The sequence below is a fragment of the Carassius gibelio genome, chromosome B18, assembly GCF_023724105.1.
Source record: "Carassius gibelio isolate Cgi1373 ecotype wild population from Czech Republic chromosome B18, carGib1.2-hapl.c, whole genome shotgun sequence".
NCBI classification, from domain to species: domain Eukaryota; kingdom Metazoa; phylum Chordata; class Actinopteri; order Cypriniformes; family Cyprinidae; genus Carassius; species Carassius gibelio.
The window spans coordinates 22,611,691-22,625,225 of NC_068413.1; the positions used below are offsets into that span (position 1 = coordinate 22,611,691).

At 39.5% G+C, this 13,535-nt stretch overlaps 1 protein-coding gene across 12 annotated transcripts in view; it reads right to left on the reverse strand.

Annotated features, from left to right (window-relative positions):
- Positions 1-13,535, reverse strand: part of LOC127977604 (E3 ubiquitin-protein ligase TRIP12) — a 53,739-nt gene continuing 40,204 nt past the window's right edge. For 5 of the 12 annotated variants that reach the window (XM_052582571.1, XM_052582565.1, XM_052582570.1 and 2 more), the window contains 21 exons: positions 13,352-13,452; positions 13,028-13,202; positions 12,777-12,918; positions 10,743-10,934; positions 10,351-10,502; positions 7,573-7,730; positions 7,410-7,483; positions 7,106-7,305; positions 6,755-6,882; positions 6,482-6,633; positions 5,845-5,987; positions 5,591-5,747; positions 5,376-5,474; positions 4,951-5,065; positions 4,589-4,743; positions 4,251-4,415; positions 3,986-4,150; positions 3,780-3,893; positions 2,685-2,779; positions 1,731-1,834; positions 1-1,644 (listed from right to left, as the gene is read on the reverse strand). In XM_052582571.1, coding sequence (XP_052438531.1) covers positions 1,448-1,644; positions 1,731-1,834; positions 2,685-2,779; positions 3,780-3,893; positions 3,986-4,150; positions 4,251-4,415; positions 4,589-4,743; positions 4,951-5,065; positions 5,376-5,474; positions 5,591-5,747; positions 5,845-5,987; positions 6,482-6,633; positions 6,755-6,882; positions 7,106-7,305; positions 7,410-7,483; positions 7,573-7,730; positions 10,351-10,502; positions 10,743-10,934; positions 12,777-12,918; positions 13,028-13,202; positions 13,352-13,452 — 2,983 coding nt within the window. In that variant the 3' untranslated portion in view covers positions 1-1,447. Of the gene's footprint in view, positions 1,645-1,730; positions 1,835-2,684; positions 2,780-3,779; positions 3,894-3,985; positions 4,151-4,250; positions 4,416-4,588; positions 4,747-4,950; positions 5,475-5,590; positions 5,748-5,844; positions 5,988-6,481; positions 6,634-6,754; positions 6,883-7,105; positions 7,306-7,409; positions 7,484-7,572; positions 7,731-10,350; positions 10,503-10,742; positions 10,935-12,776; positions 12,919-13,027; positions 13,203-13,351; positions 13,453-13,535 lie in introns of those variants that run through there. The other 7 variants (XM_052582562.1, XM_052582569.1, XM_052582561.1 and 4 more) reach the window with 3 other exon arrangements.

Consider the following 13,535-nt stretch of genomic DNA (forward strand, 5'->3'; position numbering starts at 1 on the left):
CCGAGTCAAACAATTACTTTATTTATGTTCAGGTAAAAACATGAACCTGATGCAGTAAATTATTGCAGATCTTAGAAACCAGCACATGAACAATGAGGACAGGAGAGCGCACAGCAGCACCTCCTCCTGGCCACAGACTGCAGTGCACACCACGGTTTGTTCCAAGCCAGCAGTGCAAAAATAAACTACAGCAAGAGGGAAAAAAAAGAAACAATAGAAAATTAAAAAAACCAAACAAAGAAAAATAGGGCAGACAATCCCACCTCAAACCGGGTGTGAAACCTGCATATAAACTTTATTTTAATGAACTTTTTTTTTTTTTTTTTTTTGAAATGCTATCTGGCCATGAAACCATAAAATAAGACCAGCCGATTCTTTTAAATGAATTTCTTGTGCTCGGCTACATTACGGGATTAAACTTCAGCAGGCCCATCATTAAGACCTCAAGTCCCCAGAAGTCCAGCAGAGGCACACTACTAGAACCATGTAGGAGTCTATTCATCCAACACAATGGATACATCTTTTCAACATGGAGCTGACGCTTTATGTGAAATGTCGGCCAGAAAACTATTTCAACTTGGGTTAAAAAACAAACAAACCAAAATAATAATAATAATTATAATAATAATATTATAATAAAGATACTACACTTCCCGCATTCAACCACCTGGAACTCTCTTGCACGTTCAAAATTCTCTCAAATAAAAAGGAAGGGGGGAAAAAAAGTGACACACAAGAGGAGAGAGAGAGAGATTAAACAACAATAAGGAACTAAAATGTAACGAGTTGTTCGGGGGTATAATACAGAACAGAGGGGAAACTGGGCAGGAGAGCACAGCTATTCTATCAAATGTGTCGAATAAGCAAAATCTGCAAATGTTTGTCTGTACAAATGATCTTTGGAGCTATAAGGACCCTCGCCGGCTTGATGGATGCCCCCTCCCCAACAGGAACACACAGTGAAGATGTCATTCACCAGGAGAAGAACAAAAAAACATCCCTTTTTTTCTTGATACATCAGAAAGCAATGTTTTCAAATGTCACCCAGGTTTTCTCCTCTTTTTTTTTTTTCTCGGCTTGAACATTTCTCAACTACTGATATATTTTATAATCTGCTCTGAAGTTTCTTTTTTAAATGTTTCTTTAAAAAAAAAAAAAAAATCTGATGAGTCGCGTAACACCCTTTCCTCCTAGTCAGGAGTCAAAAGGAAGTCTCTTATGTTCTATCGTTTAGTTTCTGCAAGCTGCTTTTCTTTAAACATGTAGGCTGTACATATTTTGCCTCAATGTTGGTGTTTGTTTAAAAAAAAAAAAAAAGGAAAGGAAAGAAAAGAAAAAGAGCAGGGAAAAATGAAAGAGGACGTCTAAAGGAAGAAGTCACGATTTGTGTGGTTCTGCAGTGAGTTGATTGAAGGCCATTTTGAGTGAGAGGGTGCGGGAGGAGAGATCAGGACAGATGGAAAGACTGCTGGCCCTCGCGCGCAGCAATCAACAGTTTCTCGCGCATGATCTCGATGCTGGAGTAATCCGGCAGTTTCAGGTAGTTCACACACGTCATCACCGACGGGAGGAAGTCGTCCGGGTTCTCCGTCGACTCGAACGTCTTCCGAACGATGGTGAGGGGAGGGTTTAAACTCCGGAATCCTGAGAAGGAAACAAAGATGGAGGCCACGTTATCGGAGAACATCTCCCTGACGGCTGATATTCTGTGGATTGAAATGGGTGCTCACCTCCGACAGGAAGTCTGGGGCTGCCTGTGACAAACTGCAGGAAAAGTCTCTGCTGCTCTGCATCAAAACTGCTCAGCACCTCAAACAGGAACCGCACTGCACGGCTACAGACACAACAAAATCTGTCATTTATACAGCCAGGGAGGTTCCTCAGAGTTTGTGTGACGTGTGACTATAATGCATGTTGTGATTACACAGAAAGAGCTTCATTGAGGCTGGATTACACTACACAAGCTAAAAATCTAAACATTTAACATTGCCATGGCAAGTAATGCCTTAATGCCAGACATTAAGTCATTAAAAATGTAAACTTAAAGCAATGCTAGAGACAAAAGAAAATAATGTTTTGTACAATCAGCTGAAAATATGAAATGTGTCTGATGCCCTCTGACTGGATCGAACCAATGGCTTTGACTCTTGTCAAATAGTCTCAGCCTCAGACGTCACGCCCATGGACCGTTGGCTAAACGTCTGATGCATATGGGACACAAAAATGAAAACGCTTCTAAATTCTAAAGGATTTCTGGGAGACGTGTGTGTCGCGTTCTTTAAAGTTCCGCTTGGAAACAGATGCCATGACGCCAAACCCCTTCACAAAAAGAAGATAGCCGCCGTGTTTACAACTATGACGACAAGCGCTTATCAGGATCAGCAAAACGCTGGAGATTCAAAAGTATGTGTAAAATGAGACATGGAATCTTTAAAACATGTCCGAGAGTTTTACACAGTTATTGTCGCGACATTTTGACAACCTTGAAACGTGACTATGAACGAAACAAACTGTGATTGGTTGTTTGACGTGCCGGTCAAACAGCCTCATGGGCGGGCCTTCTGCCATCAGTCTGAAGATCTGGCTACGCGGGACTAATGGACAACTAGCATCGAGTCCTTCAGAGTTCAAATCAGGGCAAAAGTCCCATAGTGCATTTGGCCTAAGCAGGCATGACTGTATACCTGTCATGTGTGTAGCCGTGGTCCGGTCTGCAGCACTCCATTAGTGTCTTCACATCCCAGGACTCTGACTTGCTGCCACATAACAACTGATCCAGCTGGAGAGCACAGGAAAAGAAAGATTAAACTAGATCCAAATCTCATTGGAAAACCACCAGTTAAAAAGGTCATGGATGGCAATCCTGTGGCATACTTTAGAAACAAGTCAATTTTCCACTATAATTTTAGTTCTAGGATTTAAACAATCTACAAATTTTAGTATTATTTATATATTATAACATTTATTTTTATTTTCGTTTTTTTATTTTAAGCAATTTCTGTGCTTTTTAAATATTTCTATTTAGCTTTATTTTTTATTTCAGTTTCAGTTCATCAATTTAGCACTTCAACTTATTTTCTATCAGATAGTTGCCAACTCAATATTTATTTTTCAGCTTACATTTTTCATCTAATATTTATATATTTATTTTTAGTTCCATTTCAATTAAAGCATCTGTATGCAAGTAAGTTTTTTTTTTTTTACCTTGAAATATCAGTTTCAAAATCATTCTGATGGTACACTGACTTCTACAAAGGTGTTTCTTTGTCACAGTCCCCAAACAGTTGTTGTGACTATGTAAATCTGGTAATTGGGTATGAAATTCAGAAAAAAAAAAGCATTTGTGCAGCTACTCAGTATAATTATGACAATGAGAGCTCATATTGCTTATAAAACATGACAGCTCCAGTGATTATAGGGTAAGAGCAATCTTTGATTGCTTTCTGTATCAAATTAAATCCAAATTTGATTGCATATTTTATTGATACTAAGAAGTTCACAGTTTAGTCACTGGCTTGAGTTACTAATATAAACGGCAATTAATGGTTTTGTGACAGTGTCTAACTGTACACAGTTCTAACATATCAAAACAATGTCTACCTATGTTTAAAAAAATAGGTAAAGTTTGAATTCTCCATTCGTGATACCTTTGGCACACCATTTAAAACTTGTCCTACAACTAAGCAAAATCTTTAATGTGCAATGAGAAGAATAAGGCCAAGAAATGCAGCAGGAATCTGTGGCACCTTTAGTGCTTGGTCTTTAAAAAAAGCGCTCACCTCTTCAGGATAGAAGTACTGCAGGTGTTGCAGAGGAAAGACAGACTCGAATCCTTCCCTAAAGGACTCAAACTGCCGAGAGACGCCCTCATTGAGTGTCCAGTAAACCACCAACTGCAGACAGATGGAACAAGAGGCGGTGAAGTTAGATCGGTTTATTCAGGCTACATAAATTATAACATGTGTCAGGTTATTCAGTCCCCTACTCTGAGGTATTCCTCCAGGTTGTGAATGGTGACTGGCACGTCTTTGCCCCCTTTCTTCAACTCAATGTTTGGGAATCCAGGCAGAGTGAAGTCCAGGCCCAGATCTTCCACTGAGCAGCCGTTCATGTTGAGACTCTCCAAGGCCTGCTGTAGGGTCTCCCGTGTCTGACAAATACACACAGTTACAATACAAAAAACAGCCCGGGTGTTGGTTGGTTTTGAATGTTTCATGTCTCTAAGCATCATGTTAGCGGCCAGTGCTCACATGTGATCTGTCCTGCTCTATTCTCTTCTTCTGGCGGATGATGTCTTCCAGGTGCTGGATGGATTTGGCGACACCAGGATCAATGTTGACCAGGTCATGAGAGCTGACGGAGGACTCGTGCCTCAGCATCCACTTATAGAATGGCAAACCTAGAGGCAAGTCCAACTAGAAACAAAAAAAACAAACACCTGTAAAAGGCTGAAATACTTGAAAGAAAAATAGAAAGGTATAAAACGAATGAAAAGTTTGAAAGTTATACAGTTTCTGAAGTAGAAAATCAGTAAAAAAAAATAAATAAAGTATTGTCCTTCAAGTCACTTTTTCATGAGTAAACGTACCAATCTGAAGTCCATGATCGCTTTAGCCATCAGTTTTCCAAGAAAACGGAACTTCATTTTGATCTTGGCGATGTGAGCTGGTTTGGTAGTTCGTCCAAATGGAACAGCAAACAACCCTCTGGAACTGAACATATACTTGGTACCCTCCTGCCTCCCTGCTCAGAGACAGACGGAGTGTGTGTGTGTGTGTGTGTGTGTGTGTGTGTGAGGGAGGGAGGGAGGGAGGGAGGGAGAGGGAGAGAGAGAGAGAGAGAGAGAGAGAGAGAGAGGGACAGAAGAAACAAGCTTAGTGAACAGCAGTAGAATGCTATTTTCATTACATTGGAAACCATGCTCAAAATTGACAAATGTATGACAGTTACCTTTAGGGTTGGAGAGAGTGACTTCCTCTCCTCTCCAAAGACCCAAATCGGCCCTCTGCAACTCCTGAGACACCAGAGCATAGAACTCTTGCGTAGGTCCGAGGCCTGTTCCCACCTGAGACACAGAGAGAAGTCAGGCATAAATCAGACAAGACTGACAGAAAAGTGGACTAGGAGCAGAAACCGAGAGACTTGTTTAAAATCGCACTGGCTGAAATACACAGACTCCATGGGCTAGTGAAAAAACAGTGGTGGCAAACAGTCAGTATGTTTAAAAACGAGCTACCAGAACACCACCACTTCTGCAGGGCCTCCTGTTTGTTACTGTAACAGAGTAACGTAAGAACACAAACGACACGGTTGAAATGCACTGGCCAAGAATTTGGGTAGATTGTGTTTCGGGCCTTATCGTCAGTCATGCATACCTCGTTCTCATATTGAATTTCCAGCATGGCTCTGGAACTCCCGAGGTCTTGCATTACTGACTCTGCTTGCTTCAGGAGCTCATCACGGTTTATCGTTCTCTATACATAAATGCAAAGAATAACAGAACGTTAGGAGGTTGTTTATGAATACATACCTCTGCTATGGTGTACATGAAGCAATTACAGAAATGTTTAAACAGGAATTTCAGGGCAACCTTCTTCCTGTCAAGGCGTGGAGCGACACGGCTGTCTTGTGAGTCAGACTGGTTAATCTCTGGGTTGGTGTCGAGCAGGCGCTGCATGGCGCGATCGCGGTCAAACGCCGTCACATAGAAGAGCATCTGTCGCGTGTCAAACGGGAAGAAGAATGGACTAGAAGAGAGAAGATTACAGGTTTTAAAAAAAAAGTCCAGACCAGACAGCTTAAGACCGCATGAATGAAAAGAATAAGATGAAGAGTTTGCAGTACCAGGTCTTGCCGAGCTCGGTGAGCCAGGTGGGGATGTTCCCTGTCATGATGACCAGTGGATCCTGCAACTGTCTGTTGGCCTTTGCTGTCAGTTTACTGTTAATAAACTCACCAGTGGGAATGATCTCTTTATATGCAGCATTCTGGGGAAAAGAGAGATCAATGTAAAATCTAATATGTTGGATTGTGAATCTCGCTGAAATATGTCCAGAGGCCTGTTGCATAAACTGTTTAGACTAGTCTTAAGTTAGTCAACTAATTGTTTTTTTTTCCAAGACTGGTCATAATTTTTTTAACTCTAGTTACAAAAAGGTAGATTGGTCTTATTTGTATTGAAAAAAAGTAAGACCGATTACTTGGCAACTGCTAGTTGGTCAAACTAGTTCTTAAGTTTATGCAACTGGCCCTTGGTTCAAAATAAGTCCGACTAACTGAAATAAGCCTGGCTTATTTGGTAAATTTGTTTTATGGAAAAGGCCCCAGGTCACATTTCACACCAAAATCAAAGAGGAATAAAAAAGAAAAAGAACCTTCTACGTTTTTAATTATGATTATAATTAAGCATACATTCTGATAGAGCTTCTGTCATTGTACCTGTGCTTCTGTATGAATGGAAGTGTTCTTGAACGGTACTCACATCGTACAGGTAGAACCAGTATCTGCTGATGGAGTGCAGGACCCTCAGCAGCAGAACCACCTCCATTGAAGGATCGTCAAAAGTGATGCCCTCTGGAGGATCACTAATGAGGTATGACTCTAATGGGTTTGTCACACTGGGACACACACCCTCTGAAAACACACAGATACAAAAAAATAGTCTGAATAGAGATGGATTCCAAGGCAGTCCTTTATTAAACTCCTATACAGCTTTTATAGGTTATCAGTACACAAATGCACGATATTTCCCTACCATGCCACAGTTCGTCCTGTTTCTTTGCATTTCGAGGGGAGGTTTTAGTGGGAGCTGTCTGTGCGCGACCCCTCTTCCCTCCGACAGTGTCTTTACAGCCCTCTTCATCTTCTCTGACTGGTTTATACCTGTAACGCACACAAACAAATGTGTTAACGCACACTACAAATACAAAATAGTTCAAATAATATGGTTGCAAACAACTGCAAACAAGATTCAAGGTTCAAGATTTGTATTCGTATATAGAGCATATATAACCAACAGTGAAATGTGAGTCAAGTAATAGTGATTATGTGGTTCGTGACTGTGCGGTTTCTGAAAGAGTTAGAAAAAGGCATGCAACTTGTGTACCATATAGTGTGTGTTTTGGTCCAGATGCCAGCCCGTCCCAGAGGATTTGCTTCATCATCTGTGCTCTCTCGCTCCTCCTCAGCCTGCAAGCTGAACTGCCTGACAGCCTGATAAACAGTCATGTTGTACGGCAGCAGGTGCTCTCCTATGTAGAACTGCAGCCTGTGACGTACACTCCCAGAATTCAAGAACTGGGCAGCCTTGGAGAAACGGTAATACACAGTATTAAAAATAAAATTTTACACACAGCATGCCATTCTGATCACAGTTACTAAGTAAATATCATGAAAGCAATCATCCATACCAAAGATTCATCAATCTCATCATCAGAACCATCATCATCACTGTCTTCATCCTCCTCCCTGATCCTTCCATACCCTGTGGAGAATGCAAAAGTCAACCATCTCATCTGAGAACTCCGAAACCAGAGAACTGAGAACATCATGTTCAGATTCTTGCATGTTTACCTCTAACCACAAGGTATCTCTCAATAGCTTGTACCAGGGCCAAGGGGTCAATTTTGACTGGCCCACCCTTCCACTGTTTTACATTGGTGCAGTCTGGGTGTCTTTGCAGCTGGCACTTCAGCTGATGTGTGTTGAAGAACTTAAGGGCTTGTGAACCCCTGCAAAAAAAAAAAAAAGAATAACGATCAGCATGAGATATTTTGTTTTTAACTCGTGAAAATCAATATCTTTTTGTTTGCATCAAAAAAAAAAGAAAAAAAAAAAGCTTGTATTATAATTTTAAACTAGATTTAAATTGCTTTAAAGCCGCAATTTTTCCATCAAAGTCAGACTCAATTTGATATATATGACCTTGGACCACAAAACCAGTCATACAGTGGGTACGGAAAGTATTCAGACCACCTTAAATTTTTCACTCTGTTATATTGCAGCCATTTGCTAAAATCATTTAAGTAAAAAAAAATTCAATGTACACGCAGCACCCCATATTGACAGAAAAACACAGAATTGTTGAGATTTTTGTAAATCACACAGTCCTAAGTATTCAGACCCTTTGCTGTGACATATTTAACTCAGGTGCTGTCCATTTCTTCTGATCATACACCTTCATTTGAGTCCAGCTGTGTTTGATTATACTGATTGGACTTGATTAGGAAAGCCACACACCTGTCTATATAAGAGCTTACAGCTCACAGTGCCTGTCAGAGCAAATGAGAATCATGAGGTCAAAGGAACTGTCTGAAGAGCTCAGAGACAGAATTGTGGCAAGGCACAGATCTGGCCAAGGTTACAAAAAGAATTCTGCTGCACTTAAGGTTCCTAAGAGCACAATGGGCTCCATAATCCTTAACTGGAAGACATTTGGGATGACAAGAACCCTTCCTAGAGCTGGCTGTCCGGCCAAACTGAGCTATAGGGGGAGAAGAGCTAGAGAGAGAGATAAAGAAGAACCAAAGATCACTGTGGCTGAGCTCCAGAGATGCAGTCGGGAGATGGGAGAAAGTTGTAGAAAGTCAACCATCACTGCAGCTCTCCACCAGTCGGGGCTTTATGGCAGAGTGGCCCGACAAGAGAAGCCTCTCCTCAGTGCAAGACACATGAAAGCCAGCGTTGAGTTTGCTAAAAAACACCTGAAGGATTATCTGGTCTGATGAGACCAAGATAGAACTTTTTGGCCTTAATTCTAAGCTGTATGTGTGGAGTAAACCAGGCACTGCTCATCACCTGTCCAATACAGTCCCAACAGTGAAGCATGGTGGTGGCAGCATCATGCTGTGTGGTGTTTTTCAGCTGGAGGGACAGGACGACTGGTTGCAATCGAGGGAAAGAGGAATGCGTTCAAGTACAAGGATATCTTGGACGAAAACCTTCTCCAGAGTGCTCAGGACCTCAGACTGGGCCGAAGGTTCACCTTCCAACAATAAAATGACCCCAAACACACAGCTAAAATAACAACAACTCTGTGACTGTTCTTGAATGGCCCAGCCAGAGCCCTGACTTAAACCCAATTGAGCATCTCTGGAGAGATCAAAGAGCCCTCCGATTCAATCAAAAATATCTTAATTTGTGTTCCAAAGACGAACTGGGGTCTTATGGGTTTGGAACAACATGAGAGTCATTAATAACATAATTTTTGGGTGAACAGAGCCTTTAAGGTAATACTGGAAATAAGAATCTGAAAAGAAAGCTTTAAATAAATATTTTAATGTGTGTGAATAAATCCAACTGCCCCTACAGGTTTAAGTTTCACTTTCCATAATCCGTGACCAAGAGAGGAGCATCTTGGCGGCAAGAATTTAATTCTTTAACAAGACACAAACTGACAGAGTGAAAGACTGGATTTTTTTCAATCAGGTAGGGTACAAGAGCTCTCAAAACATTTTAGCTGGTGTATATCGTGAATATATTTATCTCCTGTAAGAATCATTTGGTTCCACCACAGTAAATCACTTTATTGTAGTACTACAGTGATTATCTCTTCTGTGTAGATTAATAACTATGACTGAGACTGTCATATACATAACATTATAATGAAAACAATATTATAATAAGAAGCAGTGAATTTTTTGAGTTTAGTTGCCATGTTTCTGCACATAGTTGCATGAAGAACACATCCACAAAAGGATTTTGTGCAGATAGCCAGATAGCCTCTACAAATTTTCCCGATGTGTTAACATCAGTAATTATGACTGTCAAATATTTCACTTGACCCTTGGTTATGTATTTTGCCGTCGCCCCAAAAATGATTTGACTATCAGTAGACTATCGGCAAGATTTGAAAATTCCCATCCTTAGTCAGGGACACCCCTAGTAGTTTACATTATTAAGAACTACACTTGGTTTAACTTTAAAAGGCAATTTTTTCAATATTTAAAATTTTTTGCACCCTCAGATTCCAGATTTTCAAGCACACAAGTCAACATTTGAAGGGGATCAAAACCTTTCATCATCAAAGTAGTCCTAAAACCAAAATGCATTCTTGTAAACGTACATCTTTGATTAACTTTTTTTGAAAGTGTAGTTGTATCTCTGTCAAATATTTTCATATCAAACCATACATTAATGGAAAGCTTATTTATTCAGCTTTCAGATGATGTATAAATCTCGATTTAAATTTTTTTTTACCCTTCAACTGGTTTTGTGTTCCAGGGTTAAATATAATCTTAGCTTTTGGTTTGAATCCATAATAAATAGAAACAAAAACTTATTATATAAGCAATTGTTAAATGGATGTACTTACAACAATAGCATTAAAGAACAGAGCACAGAGAGAATTACCTGCTTCCGTTGCCGTTCCCACTGGGAAAATCATGCACTTTAACAGGAAACTGTTCCATCTGACTTAGGCAGTTGTTCATCTTGTGCACCAATGCCAGTAGTGGGCCATTCTCTGTTGGGTCCAAACGTCCCAGAGGTTCCTGCCCTGGTATCTGAATCACGTATAACAAACAATTAGTCAAACTGTTCACACTAGTAACTACTACAAACAAACAGCCCAATTAACGTGTCTCTGTATGATACATATACATATTCCCACACATTTCAGTGTCAGAGATGCTTTGGGGTAGCTAGAGCCAATATCTCAGCTAATAGTAATTAGTAGCAAAAAGCAGGAAAATTAGCTTTGGGAGAGACAGGAAGCTGTACGTGTTTTTTCAAGGGTCACTAACCGGGCAGCAGAAGAACACATGCAGGAACCTCTTGATCCTCTCATCTCTACTGATCGTGTCCCGTTCACTGTTTGATGTCAGATACAACAACAGCTGCTTCACAAGCCCACTGTGCTGGATCTCAAAAGAGGACACGTCCGATTCAGATACAATACTGCTAATCTCCTCTAGACACTCTACACCGCTGTCAACCTGAAACATGCAGAAAAACACAGTTTGAGAGAAAGAATACATTCCACTGGACAACAAAAACTCAAAAATGGTTTTCGCTCTAAACTGTATAAATTAAGAGCATCAAAGTGTTTCATAAAAAGCATATTGCTTCTTTGGTAAAACATTTAAGTTAGGCAGCATGACAGAATCAGCATAATAACTGCTTTATAATGTAGGGTAATATGTTTTCCGCGATGCAGAAAACACGGACCGAACCCAGTCATAAAATGTAATTCACAGAATTTGTCAAATTGTGAATGAATTAATCAAAAATAGGTCATTACACCAAAATTAAGTCGTGATATTGACTAGTTTCTGTAATTATTAAGCAGTAAAAGTTTATTTAAATATGAATCCTGCATGTTCTGCGTGTCTCTGTTAATGAATGGTGCAGAGGTGCGGTTTCATTTACTACACACATTAGTGAAGCGCGTGTGATTTGAAGACATTGTGCTTATTACTATTTTTCAGTAAAAAGCAGTGAATAGCAGTAGTTGCCGTGTTTCTGCACATAGTTCCATGAAGAACACGTCCACAAAATTAATTCATTCAGAGCCATGCAGAAATGTTCACTTCTGTATTCAGGGGATTTTGTGCAGATAGCCAGATAGCCTCTACACATTTTGCCGATGTGTTAACATCAGTAATTATGACTGTCAAATGTTTGACTTGACCCTTGGTTATGTATTTTGCCGTCGCCCCGCCCCAAAACATTTGATTCGACTATCAGTAGACTATCGGCAAGATTTGAAAATTCCAATGTGACTATGAAAATCCTTAGTCGAGGACACCCCTAGTAATTTACATTGCTAAGAACCTCATTTGGTTTAACTTTAAAGTCAATTTTCTGATTTTTTTTTTTTTTGCACCCTCAGATTCCAGATTTTCAAGCACACAAGTCAACACTTTTCATCACCAAAGAACCGATTTCAGAACTGTTATGGTATTCCCTGCAACCCGTCAAAATAAAAGTTTGTTTAATTTGAAGACATTGTGCCTATTACCGTACTATTTTTCAGTAATGTACATACTACTACTTCTACTAAAATGAAACAAGCAATATTTTTTAAGGAATAATCACATTTCTTCCATGATTAAATTTTAATAGTAAATCCCCTTTGTTTGCCAAAAAATTTATTTAAATTTTAAATAATTAAAAGATAAATGAAATGAATATTTTATGCTTTCATATGATAACCAGAAAATATTAAATACACAACACAGAATTTCTGAGGGGGAAAAAAATCATAAGTCTACTTTAAGAAATTTTTTTTTTAAAAGAAATTAAGTTGTTCTATACATTCAAATAATCAGACATGCTAAAATACAGAATTTGGTAACAATAAAAATATGCCGTCGCCCCACCCCCAAAAATATGATTCGCATACAAGTCTTAATATTAATGTAATGTATAAATAACGAAGCATATTATATATGATAAATGAAGGTTAAATCGCTATTGTACGTGGACCATCCATGTGGTCTCAAAAATTGCCTGCTCGCAGCCTCCTAATGACGAAAATGACATACTGCAGACATGCAAATAAACAGACATGCTAAAATACAGAATTTGGTAACAATAAAAAATATGGTGAAAAAAAAAATTCATAGGGCCCTAAACATGTAATCTTTTATAAACTTTTAATAAATTGATGTTAAACTTTAGACGTTTTTAGATTTTAATTAAATAGAAATGCTTTTTAATTAATTTAATTTAATTAAAAGGAGTCGAGAAAAAAAAACTGAATTTAGAAAAAAATAAAACTGATTTCATAGGGCCCTAATAATGGCTACAAATGCTAACTTTGTGTCTTAGGTTACCTGCAAGTTCAGCTGTTCTGTGGCAGTACAGAGTCTTTGCAGGACATTCAGTGCAGGGTTGCTTCCATCCACGCTCTCAGAATTAAAGTAACGCTCCACAAACTTGCTGGCTTGTTCTTTTATCCAAGCCTTTATCTTATCCCTGAAACGTCCAAAAAATTCACCATGGATATCAAAAGAACTTGTATTTTGTAACCCCAAAACTTTAACCAAGAGTCTGAAGAATGACAGTGACAAACACGTAGCTTTACCTGTTGTTTGAAACCGAGTCCTTGGGTGGCACTCGTGCCAGACCACTGACCCCTGCAGTGCGTGAGGGCTCTGAGTTGGAGCTGTTAGTCTGAGTCCCCAGCTTACCCCAGGTTTTGGGATTTAAACTGGCCAGGAAAGAGGACTTGGGGGACTGTGTGGTTGTAGGACTCTTAGCTGTGGAGGAGATGCGCAGATAAATAAAACATGACACCAAAAAAGCAGCTGAACACACAAAGCATTGACATTGTATGAATGTTTTTGTATTAAATGAGACATCAAGTATTTTTGGCAACAATGCAATTCTCAACACAAGGACTACGTACCCTGATTATCCACTTTGTCATCATCTCTGGGTGGGGAGTACTTAGGACGCCTTGGTCCTCTTTTAGGAAGGCGTTTTCTTTTCAGAACATCACTCAACCTACTAGAGAACAGAGGGTTGTGCTTTTAAACTTTAAATGGCAAGACATTAGTTACCAAGCCTGCAAACTCTAGATAAGTAACGGT